General features: G+C 37.7%; 2 protein-coding genes across 3 annotated transcripts in view; both read left to right on the top strand.

Annotated features, from left to right (window-relative positions):
• Positions 1-1,865: 1,865 nt before the first annotated feature.
• LOC134813599 (uncharacterized) lies at positions 1,866-9,394 on the top strand. The gene is made up of 9 exons (XM_063821463.1): positions 1,866-1,967; positions 2,091-2,528; positions 4,763-4,882; positions 5,507-5,650; positions 5,829-5,978; positions 6,189-6,505; positions 6,648-6,784; positions 8,130-8,275; positions 8,491-9,394. Exons 1-9 carry the CDS (start codon positions 1,878-1,880, stop codon positions 8,677-8,679), a joined length of 1,731 nt encoding a protein of 576 aa, XP_063677533.1. The 5' UTR covers positions 1,866-1,877; the 3' UTR covers positions 8,680-9,394.
• A 256-nt stretch (positions 9,395-9,650) lies between these two features.
• LOC134813001 (structural maintenance of chromosomes protein 6-like) overlaps positions 9,651-26,235 on the top strand; it is a 46,654-nt gene continuing 30,069 nt past the window's right edge. Inside the window, exons 1-4 of one of the 2 annotated variants that reach the window (XM_063820657.1) lie at positions 9,651-9,849; positions 10,038-10,207; positions 10,365-10,502; positions 12,488-12,616. In XM_063820657.1, coding sequence (XP_063676727.1) covers positions 9,657-9,849; positions 10,038-10,207; positions 10,365-10,502; positions 12,488-12,616 — 630 coding nt within the window. In that variant the 5' untranslated portion in view covers positions 9,651-9,656. The remainder of the gene's footprint in view (positions 9,850-10,037; positions 10,208-10,364; positions 10,503-12,487; positions 12,617-26,235) is intronic. The other variant, XM_063820658.1, reaches the window with a different exon arrangement.

Here is a 26,235-nt window from a genome sequence, read left to right as displayed (position 1 = left end):
CTTTTCAAGCTGATTACGATTCTGTAAAAATTATTTCGAAAAAAACTGACACTTTTTGAGTTATAGGCATTTTAAGCCTTAAATCTGCCATGTTTAGCCCTTTTTTACGATGAATTTTACTAAGTCGTTTGAGGCCATATTTCATACCTTAAAACTCAAAACTGAGAGAAATCCTGTTCCAAAAAGTTTGATATTATCATCAACTACACTCACAAGAATTTTTGAAGCGATATCTGATGACCTGGGCGAGTGGTAAAATGTACAACTTTGGTGGTAGGCAAAAATCCCAATTTTTCTTTTTTCACCTTGTTCGGTCTGTAACTTGGTCATTTATTGTTCAATGAAATAATCCTTTAAAGGGTTGTCTTGTACGGAGTGTAAGTGATCTTCAGTAAAAAAATCAGCCAAAAAACTTTTAAAATGGCCGAACTATCGATATTACAGTGACAGACTTCTCCAAATTTTAAAAATTTTCGAAAAAGAAAAATTTTTTTTTTCTCGATGAGGGAATATTTTTAGAAAATTTTGAAGGTGTGCAATCTTATTCTTTTTGTCTATTTAACCATAATATAAAATAAAATCGATGTTCGGAGCAAAAACGTTTTTGGTGTATCTCCCCTTAAAGTTTTATGTTTCATTCATGATTGTGTGATGCGTTAAGTAATTCACTTCATACACCTACAGTTTTACCTTTGTTTACTTGGTCAAAAAACACACCATTGGAGGTGGTATATATGTTGCATAACATGAAGTGATCACAATTAACCTTGAAATCTATACTGAAGTATTCTTGATCCAACAAAGTTCTATGAAAATGTACAAGCTATTATTCAATAGCTTATAATATGATTGGTATGAAGCTAGATGATATGTACATAATTATTACAACTAAAATATGTGTTCTCTTAAAATAAACCATTATATTTGTCCGCTGTCGTACAGGATTATTTATCCGAATTTGTCATAATTGGATATTATTTTTGAAACTCACAAATAATATTTACATGTGTATATATAATGTCTTTGTGGTTACTGCTTATTTGTCAAGTATTTATTAAAAAAATCGGAATTAAATTCCTGGTCGAACTTAACAAATTTTGTTAGAAATCAAACTTTCGGTCTAAAATGCAAATATTAAAATCAAAGTTGATGTACCGAAATTGTTCACACATTTTAAATAAGGCGCTGAGTAGAGAATCTGCATTTTCAGTTCAAACTTTTATGTCCTCTTCACACTTTCAAACGGAACGTCTGACTTTCGTCATTTTAACGCGAATATTTACACAGTCAACGAATGTTCGAGAGCCAACCGTCAAAAGCAAAAATAAAATTAGTTTGGCTATCAGGGTGCACTGATATTCACCAGGTTATTATCCGCGGCCACCTTGTAGCCACACTAGGGAGAGCAAATACCGGCACAGATAGGTATTGACTCTTTACAATTCACATGTATAATTATACATATGGATAATACATATGGCGTACGATCCTAAAATAGTAACTGTCTTTCGGTTACTAAATTTGGCAAGAATACCGCTGGAAGGGTCTTCGCACTTAGTTAACGGAACGCGCGAATAATAACTTTGTGTAACAAGTGTTTCGATTTTCGCGCAGAAAACTGATGCGCGTCACACGCGCGCTAATCGGCAATTATGATAAGCACGTGTACAAACATGGCCTCTAAAATGTGAACATTCCTGTAGACCCCTATTTGATACATTTGACCGGAAGTTTACATTAATCACTAGGAAGTTATTCTCTACTCAGCTTCTTGATCTTTGCTGTATTGTTCGGTGGTTTGCTTTTACAAGTTAAGCAATAACTAAGCCTAAACAGTTGAACTGACCGAGTATTTTTCAAGGAAATTAGATTATAGAATGGGGAAGCGAAAGGGTATTGTTAATCCTCATCTACGAATAAGGACTCCTTACACTAGATTCGCTAGTGACTTTTGGGCCTGCTACAAGGTTAGTTCAATCAATTGTAGAACTTACATTTTAAAACTAAATTGTCTCCTGAACATGGTTGGTTCAACTCTTCAACTGATGAAGTCACTAATACTCGATTTAACTCTTGACATATCTGTTCAGGCTTACGGACATCACAAGGCTGTAATTTCGAAACCTCGGTTTGACCGAACAGAGAGGAAGATTCTGTTCGAGTTTTTTGAAGATATCAAAGCGAAACACAACACTGGATTAATATTAAGAGACAGTAACCTAGCAGTCTGCAGTCCTTCCGCTCGGAGTGCTCTATTTGACTTCTGTAAAGATACAAAACCAGTTCCTGTATCCGACTCTACAGTTCACAACCCAGCTCCGTCTGTGTCACAGGCAGTGAGTCCAGATATTGGCTTCAAGAGTCCCAGAACTGATAACAGCCCCTGTAACACTACTAAACTGACTCTCACAGCTCCTACTTGTGCACCACTGGAACCCCTTAATCTACATCCTCTCCCTGTTCACCAGATAGATGATGAGGTGGACATTTTACCTGATCCTGATCAGAATGTTCCTTCTTCCGGCCAGGTATTTATATTTTAATTCAAAGTCACAAGTTATGTAATTATACGTACGACGGTTTTTAGCACGATAGACAGTTAAACAATATAGGGACTGACAAATCAGCTAGGTTGTCCATTTATTACCTAAATTATTCAATTTCGCTAGATACATTTGTAATTGTACACGGTTGTCCGTCAAATTCAACAATTGTTTAGTAATCCTGGTCCAACGAAAATGAAAGACATATTTTTCTTTTGTCAAAAATGATAAATCAGAATAATATATTATGCTACAAGCTTTATTAGGTGTGTATTTTTCTTCATCTCCTATTCGTCCTGATTTTCACAACCGTTCACCATGAGAACGAATGTACCTCGCGGTTTTGGATGTTTTTTGTTACTACCAACCTCCCTGACATTACGGGACACATGACTGACATGAGGCAGTGTTCCGTAGTACACCAGATATGATCCCTGTTCATCACAGCTTACATTAGCAACGCTCACACTCCCAATGATAACGTGCTTCGGTTTGGGAAGTCTCTTATCGTCCTTGTCGTCAGCTCTGGGGCGTCTCTTATCATCTTTGCCGTGAGATCTAAGACGTCTCTCTTCAATTTCATCCTTCTCACTAGTTTTGGAACGTCTCTTATTTACCAACCTTTAGGTCACACTTAAACAGCAGTTTAAGGATGAGGTCGCACTTAAAAAGGAGTTTAAGTGGCAACTCTACAAATGGTATTCACGAAATTCTCTTTTAAGTGTCACCCTTAATTTTTAAGTGTCACACTTAAAATCCCTCAAAATTGGTATTTACCAAATTGAGTCATACTTATTAACCTTGTCTTCAGGTTTGGGACGTTTCTCACTAATCATTTGCATGATATCTTCCTCAGACAGTGTCTTCAAAGAGATATCAAAATCTGTTACCTTGAGCTCTGGACCCTCCTCTCCCTTCTCTACTTTATACAGATGCACCTCAGATTCTATGAGAGGTTTCATTCCGATCACTCTGAACTTGAAGTCATAGGGCTCGCTCTGATTGGCTCTGTGGAGGTTTCTTACAAAGATTGCTGGTACTTGATGCGGAGATTTTGGTTTTATGTCGTTTCCATCACGCTGGGCGGGCCCGGCGGTGGCAAGTGCAAACAAGGCAAACACAAGAAAGTATTTCATCTTGGAGTTGAGTCGAGCAGTTTGGTGATTTATCCTAGAATCATGAGGCAGGATCAAATGAAAAGTCAGAATGAAATTAATAACGTTTATGAATTGATAGAAACTCATCTTTCAAAATTTGCTCCTTCATAAAAAAATTTTTTGCTCCTTCATAAAAAATTATTTTTTACAATCCAAACATTATTTTTGAATCACCCTGTATAACTTTATACCACCTTCAGTTTCTCTGTTTGAAAGGGTTTATTGTTTAGGGGCGTAAACAATAAACCCTTTCAAACATTTCACACCAATCATTTGTTGAATATTTAACAGTTGATCGACACTGAATGGTAAAAAGCGAAAACATATTTGAGAACAGATGTTTCATGTTACTTTACATTTACATTCCAGAAGCAACTAAGATCAAGACCGCGGTATGCTTTAAAAAAATCCTATATAGTCGATGGTGCTGTAGATGTGTCGAGTAAGCATTATATGTAAACTTTATAAAGGGTTTATTGTTTAGGGGCGTAGTCCTACAGACGATTTCACGCCAATCATTTGTTGAAAGGCTAATTCGAGAATCTGTTAGTTCTCCTTTTGATTTACTCATAATCTGTTATCCACCTGTGTGAAACCTCCCACTTCTGGTCAGTGTTAAAAATGTCACCTAACTTTGTCTTAACTTATTTTTTGTGAGGAGACACAGAAAAACATTTTTTATCATACGTGCAACAAATTACTCAAAAGTTGAAGCCATAGCTAAAGATTAGAAAGCTTCTCCCAAGAAACAAATGATGAGGCGTTACTTTCTGGGAAATATCTGACCGAGTTGTGGTAGTCGGACTGTGGATACAACCATTGGGTTTACTAAACATACTGACATTTTATCCTGAAAACAACCCCCCAATAATATTCAAACTCTACTGCTGAGACTTTACAAAAACTATTCATATTAGCGAGTCCAAGAGAAATGCCATTATCGGACGTTAGAAGAGTGAGGACTCCTCAAACTACATTAAATACATTCCTTCTGTAACGTCCTCAATAAATGTAATAAATGAGTAATGTTGTAATTAGTTTAAATAAATATTTTCTTCGCAGACGGTTGATGTCAGGACCTCACCAGGCTCCTACACCAGAGAGCGCCAGGGAAGGATAATCGGTTTTATGAGCAAAATTATCAGTGAGAAATGGGCTTCCTGCGATAGTGACCTGAAGGAAGTAAGTTTGGTCCTGTGATTTGAATTTTTAGTGGTATAAACGTCAAAAAGTATAAGAAATATTTAAAGAATGTACTATAAAATCGAGTGGAATTTGTTAAATAAAATGTTAATATTTTTAAACTGACCGGTACCAGGTACCATATAAACATCTAGTTGTGTACGATCATGTGACCAGATCACGTGACACGATCATGTGACCAGGTGAGTTAACGCTGTAAGCACCCATCCTGTATGCATCTGCCATATTATCTCTTGCGGTTGCTGTGCACTAATATGTAATGCTTGTGGGGAATTTGCTGTGTAGCATGCCTGTTGATTCTCCGTAACTCCTTGATTCGTGATTATCAGCGATTATCAGTGATTTTCTACGAAAACTTGTCATAAATTTGAATATTATTAAATTGATGATCCATATCTTTCCTGAGTCCTGACACGCGATGGGGTTTTAATAAATGTAATTGATCAAGATCAAATGTCGGAACAGAAGCCGATTCTTTTTTCAGTAATCCTATCGACAAAATGATTAAATGGAATGAGGCATATTATCGAAATAAAATGTAGCATTAGCCCGATCCACAAGGAAACTTAAAACGAAAACATTCTAAACTTGCCAATCACCCAGGAGTACAGAAGACAGACAGCTGAAGAGAAGTCCACATTCCTAGAGACAATGATAGCAGTACATCTGAGACATGGCTTCCCTCTTCCTCCTGTAAGGATAGAAGAGAGTCGCTGTATGAATATGCTATTCAAGAGTCTCTACAAGGTAGGGATTTTTCTAATTTCTAATGGTAACTTAAGGTAACTGAGAAACTATATGATAACGAGGTTAAATAATTATAAAAACATCTACGTTCATCTGGTTCAGTTTATGTGCTTCTTAAATTTTCGAGTACTTCTATTAGTATTACAAATACTTGAATTAATATTCCCTACATTGGCAGTGGTACAAGCAGAACCAGTTTATCCTGGACCTGGGATATCCTGGCAGGGTGGGGTCAGACCCCGTCATAGCTACTCTACGGAACAAGTGTTCTAAATTCATGAAGAAGGAAACGGAACAATTCAAACAAATGTTTGCCTCAAAAACTGTTGTAAGTACTTTCAAAACTATTGTTAGTATTTTTCAAAATTTTTGTAAGTATTTTCAAAACTGTATCAATTATTACTCCTTTCAGTTGTGACAATTTATGAGAAAGTAACAATTTGTAATCATATTTAAAACATGAAGATTGAGGATTGCCTAAAGTTAATTTAATCAATTTTTGACGATTCTAATCGATAACCGGAACCATTTCTTTCAGATAAACCTTGACATGACGAGTGATCTTGTTGATCACGTTGATAAAGATATAATGAAGTACGCAGACAACTTCATCTCCACGCCCGGTACCATCTCAACTCCTCACAGCCCACAATTTGTGCAATCTGACCAGCTGTCAAGTGGTTGTAGCAGTCTAGATGGTGCAGTGACGAGCTCAACTCCTGAAAAATCAGCTCCGGAATGTGAACCCAGTACAACTGTTATAAAGATTCCGAGTGGTTGTCAGGGGCAACAGGGGAACAGAACCTATCATACCATCCAGCCCTGTTACACATCCTCCCCTAAACCTGTGAATTTGTAAGTTTTGCCGGTTTTATAAATAAAATCATTTATTGACATGACATAGTTCTAAAAGATGAAAATTGCACGATGACTGTGCCTTTTTCATGTGGGTTGAACCAGCTTGTAATTGTTATTGATAGTAACTGCATGTTCCCAGAAGTCCTGGTTCTGGTAACAGTCTCCACCCCTTGTCCCCACCACTCACCCCAGTATTGGCTGCTAAGCTGTCAGCTCCCAACTTTGTCCGACCTCCCCCTCCTCCACAACCTCCGTCCATGTTGTACTCTCTCTACGGTCAGTCTTCTTAATTTATGTTTACATTAGAAAAACTGGTTTGGTTTCCGTACAGATGAATCACATGTTTATGATCTTTATTTTTGTATGGGTCTGTAAACATTTTTAAAGCATATTCTTATAGAATAATATAATATAAAAATGCAAGGGGGGGGGGGTGGGGGGGGGGGCCAATGGCATAAATGGAGAAAATGGAGAATTACTCATAGGTTTTTCCATTTTCTCCATAGAAATAGTCTCCATTTTATGCCATTTTATGCCATTTTATGCCATTGAAAACCTGAAAAATTTAAAATTTCGAGAAAAAGTATTTTAAAAAAAAATATTTTCGGCTAATAATGAAGAGGGTAGCATGAAACGTGGAGAAAAGTGGTTTTTAGAAAAACTTTGAAAAATTTTGACTGAGAAAATTTTCGGCCCAAGTCATTCTCGATACGTACCTCTCGTATCGAGAGCTCCCGATTCCGAGCTCGTGTTGCAAAGGGGAGGCCTGCCTTCCGAGATCGCATTACTTCGAGTCCAAAATTGTGTATCTAGGGGAAGGTGTGGACTTCGAAAAACCGAAAAAATATTTTCGGCAAATAATGAACAGAGTAGCATGAAACGTGGAGAAAAGCGGTTTTCAGAAAAAATTTGAAAAATGTTGACCGAAAAAATATTTTCGGCTTAAAATGAACAAGGTAGCATGAAACGTGGAGAAAAGTGTTTTTCAGAAAAACTTTGAAAAATTTTGACTTAGAAAATTACCCCTCGGTACACAATTTTGGACTCGAGGATTCCCCCTGGTAATGCGATCTCGGAAAGCAGGCCTCCCCTTTGCAGTGCGAGCTTGTTTCGACTGTCGAGGATGTAGGTCTCACTTCTCAGTGCCTATTACTCTCCCCTATTACTCACTCCTGCTGTAGCCTGTAGAAATAACTTTACATTAGGCTTGAGTAATTATGAGTTTGCCTGAAGTGTGCCTCTACTAACTTAGTATAAGCATCTAGTAGCCTACTATGAGCTTTCATAAGCTTCTTACGCCCCTAGTAAGCGTAAATAAACATGTTAGGATGTCCAATTTAGGTGTTAAATGGTGTTAAAGATGAAATTTCGAAGACAAAATTCATGGCATAAAATGGAGAAAATGGAGAATTACTCATGGGTTTTTCCATTTTCTCCATAGAAAAAGTCTCCATTTTATGCCATTTTATGCCATTTTATGCCATTGGCCCCCCCCCCCCCCCCCCCCCCCCCAATGCAAGAATCTTTGTATTCCATCATAGAAACACAATATTCCGGTATTTCCCAAAATATCCATTTCTACATTTGAGATCCACAACAAAACGTTTTTCATCCATTACAGGGATGGGGCAGGTCAGTGAGGATAACAACACAGCTGATAAACCGAGCAGGAGTAGCTGGGGTGACAACACTACCCCAGCAGTAACCCATGTTCCTCTCGGCAGCTTGTACGCTCTCCCTCCTCGTATCCTATACCCTGGCTACCAGGTAATTTAACCAAGCCCTCCTCGTATCCTATATCCTGGCTACCAGGTAATTTAACCAAGCCCTCCTCGTATCCTATACCCTGGCTACCAGGTAATTTAACCAAGCCCACTTGGATTTAGTTCATTCCTGTGATGAATTATTTAGTATCGCTAGCTCGGAGGGATGTGTTCTCATAGCTGGACGTGCATTTAACCCCAAACATAACGCATCCTTAGTTTCAGTGGTCGACTGAATTGCCGAGTCTGACCCCTTACCCACTCTCAACACCTGCTCTCCAGCCACCCGACATATACCTCCAACCACCGGCCCCTCTCAGTCCCTCCACCGCTCAGGGCTCACCGGTACAGGGACACGACATGTATTTCTCTCAACCGTCAAGTTATTTTAACAACGGTAACTTTTAGATCACTTGTAAGAATTTGGTAGAACTTTCCGGAATTACCCTCGTGATAATTTGCATTCTAGAGTAAGTTTTTTAGAGGGGTCGAATTTGTTGTTGGACCACTTCTGATTAGATTCATTTGGTTTTATGCGTCATTAATTTGTATCCCCTCATGACTTGTTAAGTTAGGAATCTTTTAATTTATTTAGGCAATTTTTTGACTTTAGTCTCCTAATTTTATATCATTTTATAATATCTTCGATATTTTATCAAATTTTTAGCTATTGTTTTTGTCGGTGGTCGACCGGTTTGTTTGTGATTTCATATAGATGTAGATTGACGATTTGCTTACTCTTTTAGCATTGTTAACGAAAGTTTATAGTTTAGTGATCATTTTCATGTATCATGAGGGATAGTTGTTTTATCTTTCGATATAGAAACGTATATGCTGAAATCGATCATATTATGAGAAATTCCATTTTCAATTGTTTTTGACTAATGACCGAATTAAATGTAATTTTTAGCACCTTATTTTTGGTTTTTAGAGATTTGATTTATTGATCAGATTTTTTATACTTTTATAGATTTTTTATTCTCGATTTTTTAATCATGATATGTTAATAATAAGTTCTATAATGGATTTGCTTATTATTATATCGAAATTCTAGCTCATTCTTAATTCGAATGACAGTTTACGTTTGTTAAACTAATACTTTCTAATAGATTGAAGCTCTGTGATTTATTCGTTTTCAGTTAATACACCGAAGTTCTCAAATTTTCCACATCAGTCAAATTTTGTATACCTTCAAAAATCTCTTTTTTAAACATAGCAATTAAAATGGACTTCAAAACATCGCAAGTAAAAATGGACTTCAAAACACCGTATACCTTTTCATTACGTGGTAATAATCTAAAAACCACCTATCAAAAACAAACAAGAAATAAGCAAACTGTGTTAAACTAGTTTCTAATCTCAACATCTCCAATAGCACCCCCAGTATGTCCCAGAAGAGAGCCCCCGATAGGCCGGGGCCAGGAAGTAAGAGGGGTAGAGCAGACCCTGAGGGGCTGGGAGAGGGAGCCCTAGTCCCCGGCGGGATCATGAAGATTGAGCTTCAGAACTTTATGTGCCACACATTTTTTGAGGTCGAGTTTTGTTCCACCGTCAACTTTGTCGTCGGAAGAAATGGAAGTAAGTTTATCTTGTAGTGCAGTTTGGTTTTGTTGTATTTTTAAGTAAGCACTGTAATTTCAATATTTGTTCATGAATTAAATTGCTCGAATTGAGATTTTCGCTCTGAGTACTGATAACAAGGAACACCATGTTCCATTAGCTAATTAATTAATTAATTAGCTAGTCAATCATCCCATTACCACCAGGCGGTAAATCAGCTATCTTGATGGCGCTTGTCATTGGACTTGGCGGAAAAAGTTCCGCTACAAACCGAGCTCCAAACATGACAGAGTTCATCAAGCAAGGTTCGAGTTGGGGCCAAGTTACCATCACAATCTGCAACTCTAATCATAATCACGATGCTTGGGAAGTTGAGGTGAGTGCAGTTTTTGTGTTATTTATTATTGAGGGGAAATGAAAATTGGACAGTTGTTCATGTTTTAAAAAATTAGTATCACGGCGCGGTGTATTACTTTCACTTAGTAGTTAGTCCCATTTTTGTTGAATTGTAAGTTAAATTGTGAAATGTCCAGCTATATGGATCTGCCGTGCTGGTGGAGAGGAAAATAACGAAGCAGGGCAGTAAGTACAAACTGAAGAACTTTGAAGGGAAGACCATATCAACAAAGAAGAACGATTTAACGCTTCTTCTCGACCATTACAACATCCAGGTAAATGAAGTACCTTACTCGGGATTATTATGACCGGGATAAAGTGGTGGGTTTAGGGTAATTTCGCCATATTTTTCCCGAACCACATTTTCACCGGTCGTTAATAAACCCGCCTACTCAGCTTTTAGGGTTCCCAAGGGGTATGGGTGCTCATATTTTAATCGTTGTCTTATATTCACTAAAGAAGACTATTGGGACACTTGTTGTAGGTTTTTCGACTTCATTTGGCTAAAATTGCAAAAAATTCACCTTTTTGCCCAATTCTTGTCATATATCCTTATTGTCAAATTTGATTTAAATAGGCCAATTTTTAATTTCTTAGGTATTGACTATCTCTACATAATGAAATAGGACTCAAAGTAAAAGTAACAGTTAAATTAAAACTTGAATTAATTAAAACTGATGAAAGGGATGATCCAGATGAAGATAACGAAGATGATTACAACTTATTGGAAGACTAAACAGCTCTCCCTTTATCTTAATATCGATCTGGTTGTTACGCTTCAAATGTTAAAAATTATTTTCCATCTAGTTTGATTAACCACGAGTCATTATTTCTGTCTACTTTCAACAATTATTGATAATTCGACTTGTTTCACAAGTTTTAGCAATGCGAAAATTTCTAAACTTGTTTATCTCTAATAAGGAAATTTACATCTGAGACAAAATTTTTGAATCTAAAATTGAAAGGTTGGACACCGGTAAAATGGCGACCGGGAAAATGTGGTGGGTTTTGAGCAATTTCGCCATATTTTTCCCGAACCATATTTTAACCGGTCGTTAATAAACCCGTCGTAATAATCCCGAGTAAGGTATTGAACTATTACCTTACTCGGGATTATTACGACGGGTTTATTAACGACCGGTTAAAATATGGTTCGGGAAAAATATGGCGAAATTGCTCAAAACCCACCACATTTTCCCGGTCGCCATTTTACCGGTGTCCAACCTTTCAATTTTAGATTCAAAAATTTTGTCTCAGATGTAAATTTCCTTATTAGAGATAAACAAGTTTAGAAATTTTCGCATTGCTAAAACTTGTGAAACAAGTCGAATTATCAATAATTGTTGAAAGTAGACAGAAATAATGACTCGTGGTTAATCAAACTAGATGGAAAATAATTTTTAACATTTGAAGCGTAACAACCAGATCGATATTAAGATAAAGGGAGAGCTGTTTAGTCTTCCAATAAGTTGTAATCATCTTCGTTATCTTCATCTGGATCATCCCTTTCATCAGTTTTAATTAATTCAAGTTTTAATTTAACTGTTACTTTTACTTTGAGTCCTATTTCATTATGTAGAGATAGTCAATACCTAAGAAATTAAAAATTGGCCTATTTAAATCAAATTTGACAATAAGGATATATGACAAGAATTGGGCAAAAAGGTGAATTTTTTGCAATTTTAGCCAAATGAAGTCGAAAAACCTACAACAAGTGTCCCAATAGTCTTCTTTAGTGAATATAAGACAACGATTAAAATATGAGCACCCATACCCCTTGGGAACCCTAAAAGCTGAGTAGGCGGGTTTATTAACGACCGGTGAAAATGTGGTTCGGGAAAAATATGGCGAAATTACCCTAAACCCACCACTTTATCCCGGTCATAATAATCCCGAGTAAGGTATTCAATTATTAAACTGGATTTGTACCAAAATAAGTTTCCTTTGTCTGAGATCTATATTATTATGTTTTAGAGGAACAAGAACTAAAGTGAAAGACAGCTTCATTTCCAAAAAAAATGTTAGAGTCAATTATATGTGGTCAATAGCAACATTTAAGGTTACTTACTCCTTCATTAAACTTCATGAGGCGAACTCTAATTCCTCAAACTCTGTGATCACTCCCTCGAATGCCATTATTCAGTCACAAAACCAATACTTATAATCCTTATGAGCATGTCATGCAGCTAGTAAACCCCCTCTTTAATCTCAGCTCACCACTTAACCAATTAACCAATTAACAATTAACTCCCCAACTCAGGTGAACAACCCAGTGAGCATCCTGAACCAGGAAATGAGCAAGAAGTTCCTGGCTAGTACCGACCCCGGCTCTAAATACAACTTCTTCATGAAGAGCACGCACCTCGAGCAGATGATTCTTGATTATCAGGTACACGCTATAGAGTCTAGCTTCGTTATGTTGTTTTATTGATTTAACTTTATTCAGTGTTTAAGGTATTTGCAACATTCTGGCCCCAGGAAATAAGTCGTGTTACATACCATAATAAAATGATTACCTTAACGACAAATTTAGTCTACCATAAATTTAGTCAAACTTTTGACTTAAATTGTTGTAAACCAAATTTCACGTGACTAAATTTTTCGGCGACTAATTTTGAAGTAGACCAAAATTTTAATAGAGCATCTATGAATTAAATTTTATTGAGCTTACATTCTTTGACTTTATCATATTATGTTTATGATAAACAGTTAATTAAATATCGCTAACTGTACACAGGTCCCTACTGCGTGTAATAAGAAATTGTATGCTATGGCCTATGATATGTAACTAATGCAATGTATGTAATGTTGGCCTTTCGTTGGAATGTTCCCAGATCGAGAATATTCCTCCTTACCAAAATACGGGCGTATGGTGTAATATATAAGTTACAGGATCACGAGGTTGATAATTTGTCCACGTGACCGTTTGGCGCGCGGTGTGCACGTGGGCCATGGGAAATTTCTAATACATGTGTTCCATTGTCTGTACTTAGTTCACTATAAAGTAAGACTTTATATGCGAAATTGAAAAAAAAACTAGCTTAATGATGGAAAAATCAAATAAATGGAATAGAACATGGTCTCGAAAAGTCTAAAAATTCGACTAAAATTGTTGTAGACTAAAAATTTGCGAAATTTGTGCCCAAAATTATGGAAAACCAAAATTATAGTAACAAAATTTATTGTGACCCAAATTTTTTGGCCCTAAGGTACTCAATTATGATATAGAATGAACTTCAACGATACGTAGTCCAAAGATATTTCCACACTGTTAATCTGAAATTACTCTTAAATCTCAAGATGGAGTATTGAGGTTTCTGAAACAGATATTAAAAAGGATAGTATTAAAAATAAGTGAACTCCTTAATTTTCCAATTAAAGGGCCGCATTAAATGGGCGTACATGAAAGATAAAATAGTGGAAAGTTTCTCAGCTTAACGAACAGATCGTACATTGCAATTAACAGTGCAATTAATTATATAAAATACAACAATTCTATACTTATTATACCCGGATTCTGATGAGGAGGTGGCGGCTATCTCTTTATCTTAGCTGGTATGTTATTAACAGCGTGAATGGAGAAAATTCAGTGATAACTGGTCATGCAAAGACAAAGTATAACTCCCAATTATTTCATGTCTTTGATGAACAGTATCAAATATCAAAGGATCAATCATGGTTTATTAATCTCACTTACCTATTTTTTCACATTTAGGAATCTGGTAGTAGGCGAAGGTAGATCCTGAAGAATTATCGTTATCGTTATTTCGTTATACTGCAATAATAATAATAATTTTAAATTATGTAAATCATGTAAATTATATAGATTATGTAACTAAACAGATAAGCAAGTGTTGTACTAACCGTGGACACAAGTCAGGGTTTTGTCCCCGGACACCACGGCAAATCTATGAGATCTGCCACATTCCACCGTAAGAACTGTTCCTGTTAATACTGGTAACCACGGTGATAGATCCAACATTCCCGGGAAATCAGAACTGACGAAGTTGTCGCATTCTGAGAAGGAAAGGTCATTTTCATAACTTCGTAGTCAGCTCTACCAGCGGCCATTGAAGCACACTTGACGGAGGATATGAGGTTTAAAAATAAATACTCCATTCACTTTGTCAAGCTCAGGGCCACATAGAATGTTATGGATACTATCAGGTAACCAGTAGTACTAAACACGATAAATACACTGAAGCAAGTAAAGGGCTTCTTAATTATTTGATAATTAGAAAAACAGTACCTCTACTCTGAACTGCTATTTCATAGACCGCTATGTTTCCAGTACTCTTACTGAGTTTTACAGTATCTCCTTCAGTGTTACAGATCAGTGTGTAGATCTGGTCTGCCTGCTCTAGTGCGTATGTTAGTTGGAGTGTTCCACAAGACTTCTGTTTTACCCCTCCCTGGTATACTGACACATCCACGTTGTTATCGCTGTTGACACAGTCCCTAAATTTAATTGCAGTTTGTGCACACCAATGCTCTGGATCATACCAGTTAGTGTAGAACATGTAGTAGATAAGGACCTTGTGGATAAAGTAGGTCCTATCAAACTCTAACTTTATCCAGACTGCACCGTTATCTGCGTTATCTGCGCTACCTACAGTTACTGCTACTGTTGAGAGATCCTTATCAATTGCATGTTCAGCAGCAAAACTCAACCTTTCCTCGTCATTTAGATAAGCGGATCCTTTTGTTATTTTTGTTGGAGTTATCTCTGCTATCTTCTGATCACGAACTGAAATAAATAAATTTATAACTTTATTTATGACATCCTATTATTAATATGCTAGATTTACAGACTATGTTAGACCAGACAATGATTCCTGACTAGCATGCGCTCTTCTGTTCATATCATATCTAATTAGAAGCTGTTGTGCATTATGTGCATTATATTTCCCCTACCTTTAGAAGGTTGTGCGTGAGCTGTACTTGTAAACCAAATGAACAGTGTTAACAGTATCACTGGCTTCATCACGTGACAGTCACGCGTTGTCATCTACTATCGGAGTCGTATAATCACTAAGAATGAGAAAAATATCAGACCTTCACGCAGTTATTTCTGTGTGATGTTGTACACAATTGACACAAAATGACAAACTGGTAATATTTTGTGAAATCAAGAAAAATCCCAGCACCTAACACGACGGTGGGTATAAAGAACAAAGTTAATTTTTAGAACAATGTAATTTAAGACACGGGAGCAGCAAGCACAATTAGACCTCTGGCTGGCTTTACCCACCATGTAATAATGGCATTACTTCGCCTGACAGCCTTGCTATGGCTCTCTTATAGCTTTGGCAGGTTAAACTTATATTATATACTTAATGTACTTCGCGATAATCATTATCGCATGCTTATTGGAAATATATCGGGTAATGTTGAACATTGGAGCTGGTGTTGGGATAATAACATTATAACTCTGTGCCGGTGTGACACCGTTGGGTGGCAAACTACTCGGCTTGGTTAAAGTATGGGTCTTGTATGCGGTGCGTAATTACTCTAGAAGAAGTGACCCATTGGTCAAAGCCTTGTGAACAATGAGCAGACTGTTAGTCAGAGTGAGTAACGGGCAGTGCAACCTACTGTGCCTCTTAAAATACGCGTTAATCCAGGGCCAGGAGACTCAAACTCAGAGGAACTTTACTTTTAATGTTTTATTGATTAACTAGGTCGAATTGAGATGAGCAATTTGAGGCGTCTAACTGTGGTAGAAGTTTTTGACATCAATGGTAGCCGGGGGAGGTGCACTTGATTTATTCAGAATATCTGTCCAATAGAACCCATTCACTGAGTCACGTGACTTGATTCCATGTCCGTTATTGGTTGAGTACTATGCTCCATACAGATATTAGCAAGGTTTTGTGCGTTAACATGGCATTTAAATAGACCTACACAAAGAGAACTGAACACTAGGAACAGCCCACCATTTTATAGTGAACAATGAGCAGACTGTTAGTCAGACTGAGTAACGGGCAGTGCATCATACTGTGCCTCTTAAAATACACGATACTCTAGGGCCAGGGGAGTCTAACTTAGAGGGACTTTACTTTTAATGTTTTATTGATTAACTAGGTCGAATTGAAATAAGCAATTTGAGGCGTCTAACTGTGGTAGAAGTTTTTGACATCAATGGTAGCCGGGGCCGGGGAGGTGCACTTGATTTATTCAGAATATCTGTCCAATAGAACCCATTCACTGAGTCACGTGACTTGATTCCATGTCCGTTATTGGTCCTTAGAAGGCTGAGTACTATGCTCCATATAGATAGTAGCAAGGTTTTGTGCGTTAACATGGCATTTAAATAGACCTGCACAGAGAGAATTGAACACTAAGAACAGCCCACCATTTTATAGTGAAATTGGATTGAACTTACTACTATACTGTCTAGCTACACTTTTTTACACCATACATAAAAAAAGGCAAAAGTGTAGTGTAAAAAGGTGTAGTGTAAAATAGCCTAAAAAACCTTAAAAGTGTGAAAAAGTACCTGGAAATATACTATGTGAAGACTGATTGGAAAATAATACGAAAAAAGAAGATTTTTAGAGGTACCATGCAACTCCCAATTTTCCAAAAGTCCATGTGCATGCATAATGATAAATATGAGTAACCGTATATATCAACAGTTCAGTGTAGGTCTGGGGTTTTGGCTGCCGGACTAACTGTCTTCATGCCTTATCTCAAGCGAGCTCAGAGTTGGGATAAAATCAAAACGCACATTTCAAGAATTCACTGCATTTTGCGTACCAAACGTAGAGATTGCTCTGCCTCTAGAAGACAAAAGTAAAACCCAAAATTCAGCTCTCACAAGTTTGTGGCGTCGATTTAACCGAGGATAATGTCCGTATTTTTTAAATGGCATAAAGGCCTGTGTTTTTACCACAATAAAGCAGGAACCCTCTGCTCGCAATGCTCATGAGTAATGTTTTGTCGTTGATCTGGATAGCTGCTTCTTTGTGTTACACAGAATCTCACATAAAGGGGTTTTAAGCAGTTAGGTAGCTGACAGATTAAAATCTACCATGAATTCACTGTTCACTGAAAGCATTGACTGGATGCCCCTTAGCAAGGATTTTTTTATTTCAGGAACATATAAAAAAGAAACTTCCGGTTGAATATCCGGCCAAATTCTTGGAAACCGGACCGGAGTCCGGAACTGGACCTGGATATTTAAGCTGGATTCAGCCGGGTACCCGGTCGGTTCCTAGTTCAGTTTCTAATTAACTTTAAGTTCAACTTGGCCGTCACGTATCCGCACTCCGCAGATGAGTCCTGTTGAGGTGTAGCGGGGACTTTACAGCTGGCCTTCAGCGGATCCTTCTTAGTGACTTCCTTCTTCGAGACTTCCTTCTTAGTGACTTCCTTCTTAGTGACTTCCTTCTTAGTGACTTCCTTCTTAGTGACTTCCTTCTTAGTGACTTCCTTCTTAGTGACTTCCTTCTTAGTGACTTCCTTCTTAGTGACTTCCTTCTTAGTGACTTCCTTCTTAGTGACTTCCTTCTTAGTGACTTCCTTCTTAGTGACTTCCTTCTTAGTGACTTCCATCTTAGTGACTTCCTTCTTAGTGACTTCCTTCTTAGTGACTTCCTTCTTAGTGACTTCCTTCTTAGTGACTTCCATCTTAGTGACTTCCTTCTTAGTGACTTCCTTCTTAGTGACTTCCTTCTTAGTGACTTCCTTCTTAGTGACTTCCTTCTTAGTGACTTCCTTCTTAGTGACTTCCTTCTTAGTGACTTCCTTCTTAGTGACTTCCTTCTTAGTGACTTCCTTCTTAGTGACTTCCATCTTAGTGACTTCCTTCTTAGTGACTTCCTTCTTAGTGACTTCCTTCTTCAGGAAACGCCTGCTGTTTGCTCTCACCAGGAACTTCGCTGTCTCTCTTATGAGGCTAGCATCTGTCAATAGCCCCTCCAGGTTAACGAAAAGACAGTTTATATCTCTTAACTTATCCACAAACCACAATTGGTTACACAATGTCCCTGAGCACCTGATTTCCAATTATATCTTCCTTGTTTCGATTAACAACAGATATAAATACATATCGTAACGCTATATATATAGTAAGATATTTTGGCTTTGAAACTAATGGAATTCTGAGCGAAACTGATCAGCATAAATTATTGTTATGTATTAAATAGAAATTAAACAAAAATTTGTAAATGAGAGCCCTAACACTCCTATATTGACTATACATCAGTAAAAAATAACTATTGTGCAAGAATGTTCTTTAAATTTAAAAAATTATTAAAATTGAACTTCGGCACATCTTTATCGAAAAAGAAATAAGTGCGAATATAATAATTTAACGCGGTGTTGATAATCTTCATACAGAGAGCAGGTCCGGGTCCGGAGGACGTGAACGTCATATTGAAAAATGGCACTTCAACGCTGATGCGTTTTATGTGTGTTAAACTCATTTAAAAAATGATTAAGTCGATGTAAACACCGCAATACATTTGATACAGTACATATGAAACAATACATTTGAAACATGACTACCGCAGTAGTCATGTCTTACTTCATAGCTATTTAAATTATTGTTGGGCGATGTTTTTTCTCCTATATTGTCTTGCCTGGTCCACTTTGATATTAAAACCATGTTTTGGCTTAGAAACTGATGAAAATCTGAGCAAAACTGATCAGCATGACCCGTTGCAAGGGCTAGATTCGGAGTCTAATAACGAGATCACCGAAAATAAGCCCGACCAAGGATCTGCAACTTTGGATGGAACTGGAGAGAAGATCGTGGAAGAGCCTGATAAAGAGATCGACAATGAAGAGAGAAACGATGTTATTGTTTTAGGAGTTCTATTTTTTATTGGATTATCGGTAGTTCTGTTTTTGGTAACTATTTTTCGTTGCCCCATGAGTTCTAAACTAAGTGATCATGATCGTGCTCGAAGGTTTTAAGATTTAAGCGGTTTCAGTGAATTTTTAATATCTAGTCTTTCAGATCTGTTCCATTTCGAATTCTGTCGAACTTAAAAGCTAATTGATGAACCGTTCACTTACGATGAAATTCCAATGGATGGGCAAATCTAGTATCAGTATATTTCTTTTAATATGTTGACAGTGACATAATATTTTGAGAATAGGTTATTGCAAACAATTCACATATCTGATAAAATTTTAAAATTTTTGAAGAAAACATCGCTAAGGGCATGATGTATTTTATAAATCAAGAGGCTTGCATATAATGAACATATTGACACGGGTGCAGAGTTGAGTCTGTACGGAACCTAGTAGTTTCAGATCCTTGTTTAACTTGCCGTACAGCAAGGTCATCCACTACTTTAGCCCGGCGAGGCACATAACTCCCTCTACAACTCCATGACAAATGTTTATAGCTACTTTTAACGGAAAATCAAGTCATTCTGTGATGTAGTTGTTGTTTAAATGGATGATGTAGACTCTAGAACATCGTGAAACTTTCCATTAATAAAGCTTAAAGTATTTCCATTCTTACAAACTTTATTCTGAACTAATTACACGAAAGATGTTAAATTGATAACGGGTTAATTAAGGTGAACTTGACATCAGAGATAACGTCGCAAAATATGCCATCGACGGTGCAGGATTCCCACCTAATACAATTCATTTTATCCCTCTTCTGATGAAACACTTTAAAGTTTGTCCAGGTCTCCTATGAGTATGATGACAGTTGGCTGAGACTCTAATGACATCACCGGTCTGTCATAAAACAGATCACAATAACCTGGGTGATACTGATCATCAGGGTAACCAAAACGGCGATGTTTGGAGCACAGAAAGCAGCTAGAGACGTTCCCAAAATTGCACCTAACATGCCCGTACTTGACACTATCCCTGCACCTAATGCAAAATATGTACTCCCAAAATACGCCAAATCAAACGGCAGTATGGACGCCTCAGCTCCCTGGATGGAGTAACTCAACTTTCCAATCCCCATCAAAACAGACGCAATCGCCAACCCAGGATTAGTCAACAAATCACCATAACTGAGTGCTGTGGTCAGCGCGACTACAGATTGCAGGGCCCGGAACGGTATAATCTTCCTGAGGAGGTAGCCTAGGGGTCGGCCTATTACATTAGATCCTCCAGTAACTGCTGCTATTATAAGCAGATCATTACCTTGAACAGCTGTTCTGCATCTGTCAAACTCTGTCGCTTCATCCACAAGGTCTTCTTTGTAACTCCGTATGACGGAGGGGAGCAGAATAATGCTGCCATACCCGATACAGACGTTGGACGAGACGAACAGGGCTGCTTTTATTACCCGGGTGGAGAAGTTGGGCACAGTTTTAACTTTCTGCTCGATTAATCTGTCAGTTTCTGTTAAAGTAGAGCTAGCAGAAGCTGGCTCATCCTTGATCAAGAGATGGAGCATGATTATAGGCGGGAGAAAAACTGGAATTGAAGTGTAAAGAACGAACTCCCTCCAGCTAACTATATCCAGTATGAGCCAACCCAAGATTGAAACCCAACCACCACCCAAAGTAAAAGCAATGCTTCCTTGAATAAAGGAACTGAGGGTAGCCACCTCCTTAGAAGATGCATTCTTTGAGATGAACACCCCGATGGTAGCAGAGTTCAAACCCACACACAGTCCGATCAGGGCTCTGGAGAGAAGGAGTGTCCAGTAGTTTGGAACAACCGCACACAGAACAGCGAACAATATGGAGGTATAAAGTGATAAAAGCAGGATGAACCTCTCACCGAATCTCTTGGAAAGCGGCACTGCCGTCATGATGGCCCCCGCAAAGAAGACAAAGAGAATGATTGCCAGGAAACCCTCCTCGACTGGGGACAATCCTAGTTCACACGATGCAAGCTGGGTTATTACCCCGGGAAGGTAGATCTCGACACCATCTCCAAACTTTATCAACACTGCCAGCACGATGTGGAGGTAGTCTCTTTTAGTCCAGGAGGAAGAGGAGGTTTCCATCTTGAGGTCGTCTGACATGTCTTTTTTACCTACAGATGTTTGAATTTATTTCATTTAATTTTTTTGCACTGGTCTCGTTTCCGTATTTTAAAATGAACCACAAAAGATTCTGATGTTTCTTTCAATAAAATTTCAGATTTTTTTATGAATAGACTCAGTTTGCAATGAAAGTAATTAGTTAAATTAGGTATCGACATTTCTACGTCATACTCATGTTCTGAAATTACAACTATCAAGATTCACATTAAAAATTTTACGACGAATTTTATTTCAAAAAAAATGCATAACTGTAAAATCGTAAAAACGAAATCGGAGCAGATATGAACATTTCAAACGGGTCATATCCTGTCGAAACCCAGGATACAAACATGAAGAATTCGTTTAACTTTGTTGTAACTTTGTTTGAAAAGCATTAATACTTTAATACAACTGAACATTTTTGTCAAACATAACAGTGTTAAACCAAATTCTGATCATGGTGAGGAGGCGCCGATCATCTCAGCTAGTACGTTATTAACAGTGAGAATGAAGAAACTTCATTAACAATTACTGGTCATTCAAAATATAACGCCCAATTATTTTATGTCTTTGATAAACAGTATCAAATATCAACAGATCACTCATTGTTTATTAATTCCAATTATTTACTTAGTAAAGATAAGATACCCACCCATAAATTGCCTTAAACAGCTCATTAAACATTGGGAAACGGGCAAATTATACCCACTATTTAGCAGGTGTTTTTTTTAATGTAGTCGAATTAGATAAAAAGTTACAAAAACAGGAAAAAATTTCAAAAAAACCTCAAAACCCAAAAAACCCGTTCCCAAAATTGAAATTTGAGGTAAAATGGATAATAATACCATGTTCTAACTGTTTCCTCCCACTACTTAACATGTGCACGTTCGAGAACTTATAATAAAAATATTATGGCTAGCAAGAACTACTGTCTTGAACACACTAAACTGCTGTTCACTGAGCAGAAAATTATGAATCCGGAGAATCTGCTCATGTATCCTACATTTGTGGAACTATTCAAATTCCTTAAATTTGATGTTCCTCAGTCCATTAAAGATCTTTTCAAGTTCTGCCCTAAAAATGAAAATACTTTTTCTGATCCCATTACTGAGATTAGATATTATGATCTTTTACTCATTCTCTAGAAAATATAGCATTTCATCAGGGTGTGGCACAAACTAATACAAATAAGAACCCGAGCTTAATGACGGGTGGAACGAACTCTTGAAGAAGGAAGAAGATTCCTAGCAACTCTCTTCTTATGTAAAGCAATTATCTTTGTCTCTGGTATCATGGTGTACTTTGTCCTCCTTAACTCCCACATTTGAGTGTACAGCATCCGTCCAAACATGACCAAACACACAGTAGTCACACACGCAGCAATAAGTGTCATTATCATCCAGAACCAGTGATCAAACTCACAAACACACGAGGGTGCTCCGTACGAGTTGTGGACACACCCATCACACTCCCTTAACCCCCCACTCTTCCTGCAAACCAGCTCCTCCCTGCTCCTCCTCAATCTCACACAGTTAGGGTACCCCGCCTCATCCACCAGACAGTCGTGGAACTCATGGTAACATTCCAGTGACACGTGGGCGTTGGGACCGGTGCCCCAGCATTTGGTGTGGTAACAGCAGTACGTGTCTCCTGAGCCGCGCACCCCGGTTAACATTCTGTCAGGTTCTAAGGATTTGAGTCTGTTGGATTCAGAGTATTTGGTGTTGTTATCTGCTCTGCATTGTCTTGATAAGAGGTTGAGGAGGAGGAGGGTGAGGAGGGTGTTTCTTCTGATTACATCTGTAATGTTCCCAACATTGGCTATGAAGGTGGGAATTAATTGATTAATTGGTTTACACTTTACAGTGGCTTCTTAGTGCGAATTGATGAGAAATAAGTATGTTATTTGTTTTAATTTGATTGATATTGAAAGAGCTTTTTTTTAACTGGGGAAATTGAGAGTGAACTAACGCTAATAAACATTAGCCACGAATGATAATAATAATATTTTATCATTTTGTAAAACAAACAATCTGTCTTTTTTTAATAATAAAGTTGAACTTGTTGCATAGATGTGGCGCTTTGCCCTGGTCAAAGGAACGATCATATTGGAGTGGCAGCAAGTAAAATGACTGAAAGTTAATGAGCTGTCGAGGTTTCGCATAAAACGCGCAGTGGCGAGTCCCTTCAGGAGATGTCATAGCGAAATGTCAGCAGTTTATTAACTTTCAGAGGAAAAAAGACATTGTTCTCAATTCTACAAATTAGATAAAGTTTTATTGCAAAGTGATAGATAATGATATAGTGAAAGACAAAAGTTTTTAAAAGTACCCAATATGGGTTAAACATCTAAAAACATTTTATGGCTTAAATAAGAGGAAAAAAATAAAATAGATTGTGGTCACTCACTGACCTCATCAAAAAAATCCTTCATTTTGGGGCATAGCATTCTTGGTGTTCATTTCTCCCTACTTGGGGAAATGGATTCGTGCATCTATACTCAGTTTACATTTGTGGCAAGTTCTACCAATCTTCATCGCTCTCCCATAAAATATATCACAACTATTTGAGTGACACTGATTAACAGTGTTATAAGAACAGCAATGTTTGGAGGTGAGAAAGCAGCGAGAGACGTCCCCAGAATGGCTCCAAACATTCCCACACACATGATTACTGCAGCACCTAAAGCTAGCCCAGTCCTTCCAAAGTAGTCCAAGTCGTATGGTATGATTGAGACCTCCGCATCTTGGATAGAGTAGCTTAACGTCGCAACACCCATCAGGACTGATGCCGTGGTGAGTCCTGGCTTGAAGAGTATGATAGAGTAACTGAGTGCGGTTATGAAAGCAATAGACGATTGCAGAACTCTGAAGGTAAGAACGTTTCTGAGGAAATATCCGAGTGGTCGTCCCACAGCATTGGCTCCACCGGAGACTGCTGCGAGGATCAGGAGATCATTTCCTTGGACAGCAACATTTCGGCAGTGATCTAGTTCCACATCTGTCTCACTATCTTTGTATAATTGGAACATCTTGAGAGACTCTTCAGCCGCACAGGTCTTATGATACCTGATGATCGACGGAAGCAGAAGGATAATACCGTAACCTAGGAAAACGTTGCAGAAAATGAAAATGCTGGTTTTCATAACTCTTCCCGAAAAGTTTGGTCCATTGTCCTTGGTCTTTGAGATCAAACTCGTTGATTCCGTTGCTATTGGGCCCCATGAATCAGAATCTGGTGTTTTCACGGTGCAGCAGTGAAGTATGATTACTGCAGGAACAAAGAACGGCAGGGAGGTAAATATGATGAAGTTGTGCCACTCCACTGCATCTAAAATAAGCCAGCCTAAAATTGACACCCACCCGCCCCCAAGAGTCAAAGCTATGCCACCCTTCATGAACAAGCTGAGATCAGCGACCTCTTTCGACGACGCCTGCTTCGAAACAAACACTCCAACAGTTGCGGAGTTGAGCCCAACACACAGACCTATCAGAGATCTGGAGAGTACGAGAGTGTAGTAGTTGGGAAGTAGAGCACACGTGATCGAGAACATTATAGTGGTGTAGAGGGAAACCAACAAGATGATCCGGTCTCCAAACCTCTTGGTGAGCGGCACAGCTGCCATGGTGGAGATGGCGAAAAAGGTGAAAAATGTCACTGATACCATTCCCTCCATAAATCCAGAGACACCAAGCTCGCAGGAAACTTTTTGTGTTATCACCCCGAGAAGATAAATCTCGATACCATCGCCAAATTTGATTATCATAGCGAGTATGATCCGAATGTAGTCCATTTTTGTCCAATCGTTGAGAAAGGAGGATTGTTTCTGCAAACTTTTGGTCATTTTGTCTATTTGCTGCAGTCAGAACTGTGATTGTTTGATCTCTAGTTAGGTTGAAAGTGGTTTACAACAAGCTCAAGGAACATGAATGTTTTCGTAATTTGCAAAATAAAACGGAAAAGTCGTATTGTATGATAACGATGTATAAAGAGAGAGAGATAACGATGTATAGAGAGAGAGAGAGATAACGATGTATAGAGAGAGAGAGAGAGAGAGAGAGAGAGAGAGAGAGAGAGAGAGAGAGAGATAACGATGTATAAACAAAGGGAAATATCACAAATGAAATATCACATGTACTATTTAGTAAACAATATCCCAACAAAATACATCAGCACTATGCTATTTGGCATGTAAAACACAATTTACTTCCTAAATGTTCACAGAAATTCGTATATCATTCACAAAATAAAGGTTTTGTAGAATCTGGCTTTAAATTCTCAGAATTTAAGAACTAGTCTGAATACTGGGGTAGGAAGAAGATTAGGAGTTATGCCTAGTGACTGAATTGTAACGCTAGGATCATATAGTAGGTATCGCCACCTACCAGACTTCGGGAATGTTCTGCGATGCTTAACTGTGCGAATTGTTGCCCAATACAAGGGCGAATTTACAATTATATGCGCCACAAAAATTTAGTGGTACACAAATTATATGCGCTGCGTAAGTAAATAAATTACTTCTGAAAATTATTCAAAAAACAGTCACTACATCCCCGTCCATTGTAATGAGCATACAATTTTTTATACATATCAGGGCTAATCGTATCGCTTACATAATTATTATCATTTACTGCAAATCTACAAGTTGATTATACAATTTCTGTGCTGTGGGTGGTGGAATAGTTCTTTCCTAGTCCTTTCCTTATATTTCTTACCTAACGGAACCTAAGATATAATTATCGGGATTCTTCATTTATTTTTAATTGAATAAGGATTAACTATTTCAATACTTGTGTGCATGTAATGGGCGGGTCAAATAATCTTATTGGATCACTAATATTTTGAGTATAACACGAAAAATACATGATGATTTAGTTTATCAGTTGTAACATTAATAGCCAATAGATATATAAAAAGTTTCGTTTTCAACAAAATAGCTGTACTGAAGCACTGGAAGAATTGGCATCATCAGTGTCAGTAATGTATTTATACATTGCAATGTATTTATAGCGTATTTATAACCTAAATATATAAACTATAAACTAAATATTAAA

The sequence above is a fragment of the Bolinopsis microptera genome, chromosome 3 (assembly GCF_026151205.1).
Source record: "Bolinopsis microptera isolate Bmic1 chromosome 3, MBARI_Bmic_1.0, whole genome shotgun sequence".
NCBI lineage: Eukaryota > Metazoa > Ctenophora > Tentaculata > Lobata > Bolinopsidae > Bolinopsis > Bolinopsis microptera.
Note: the sequence above shows the minus strand (reverse complement) of the source record. Positions and strands in the feature narration are given on the sequence as shown.

Coding starts and splice junctions, on each gene's coding strand:
- LOC134813599 (XM_063821463.1), top strand. CDS start 1,878: ATGGGGAAGCGAAAGGGTATTGTTAATCCTCATCTACGAATAAGGACT. Junction 6,506..6,647: donor TCCCCTAAACCTGTGAATTT/GTAAGTTTTGCC, acceptor GCATGTTCCCAG/AAGTCCTGGTTCTGGTAACA. Junction 6,785..8,129: donor CATGTTGTACTCTCTCTACG/GTCAGTCTTCTT, acceptor CATCCATTACAG/GGATGGGGCAGGTCAGTGAG.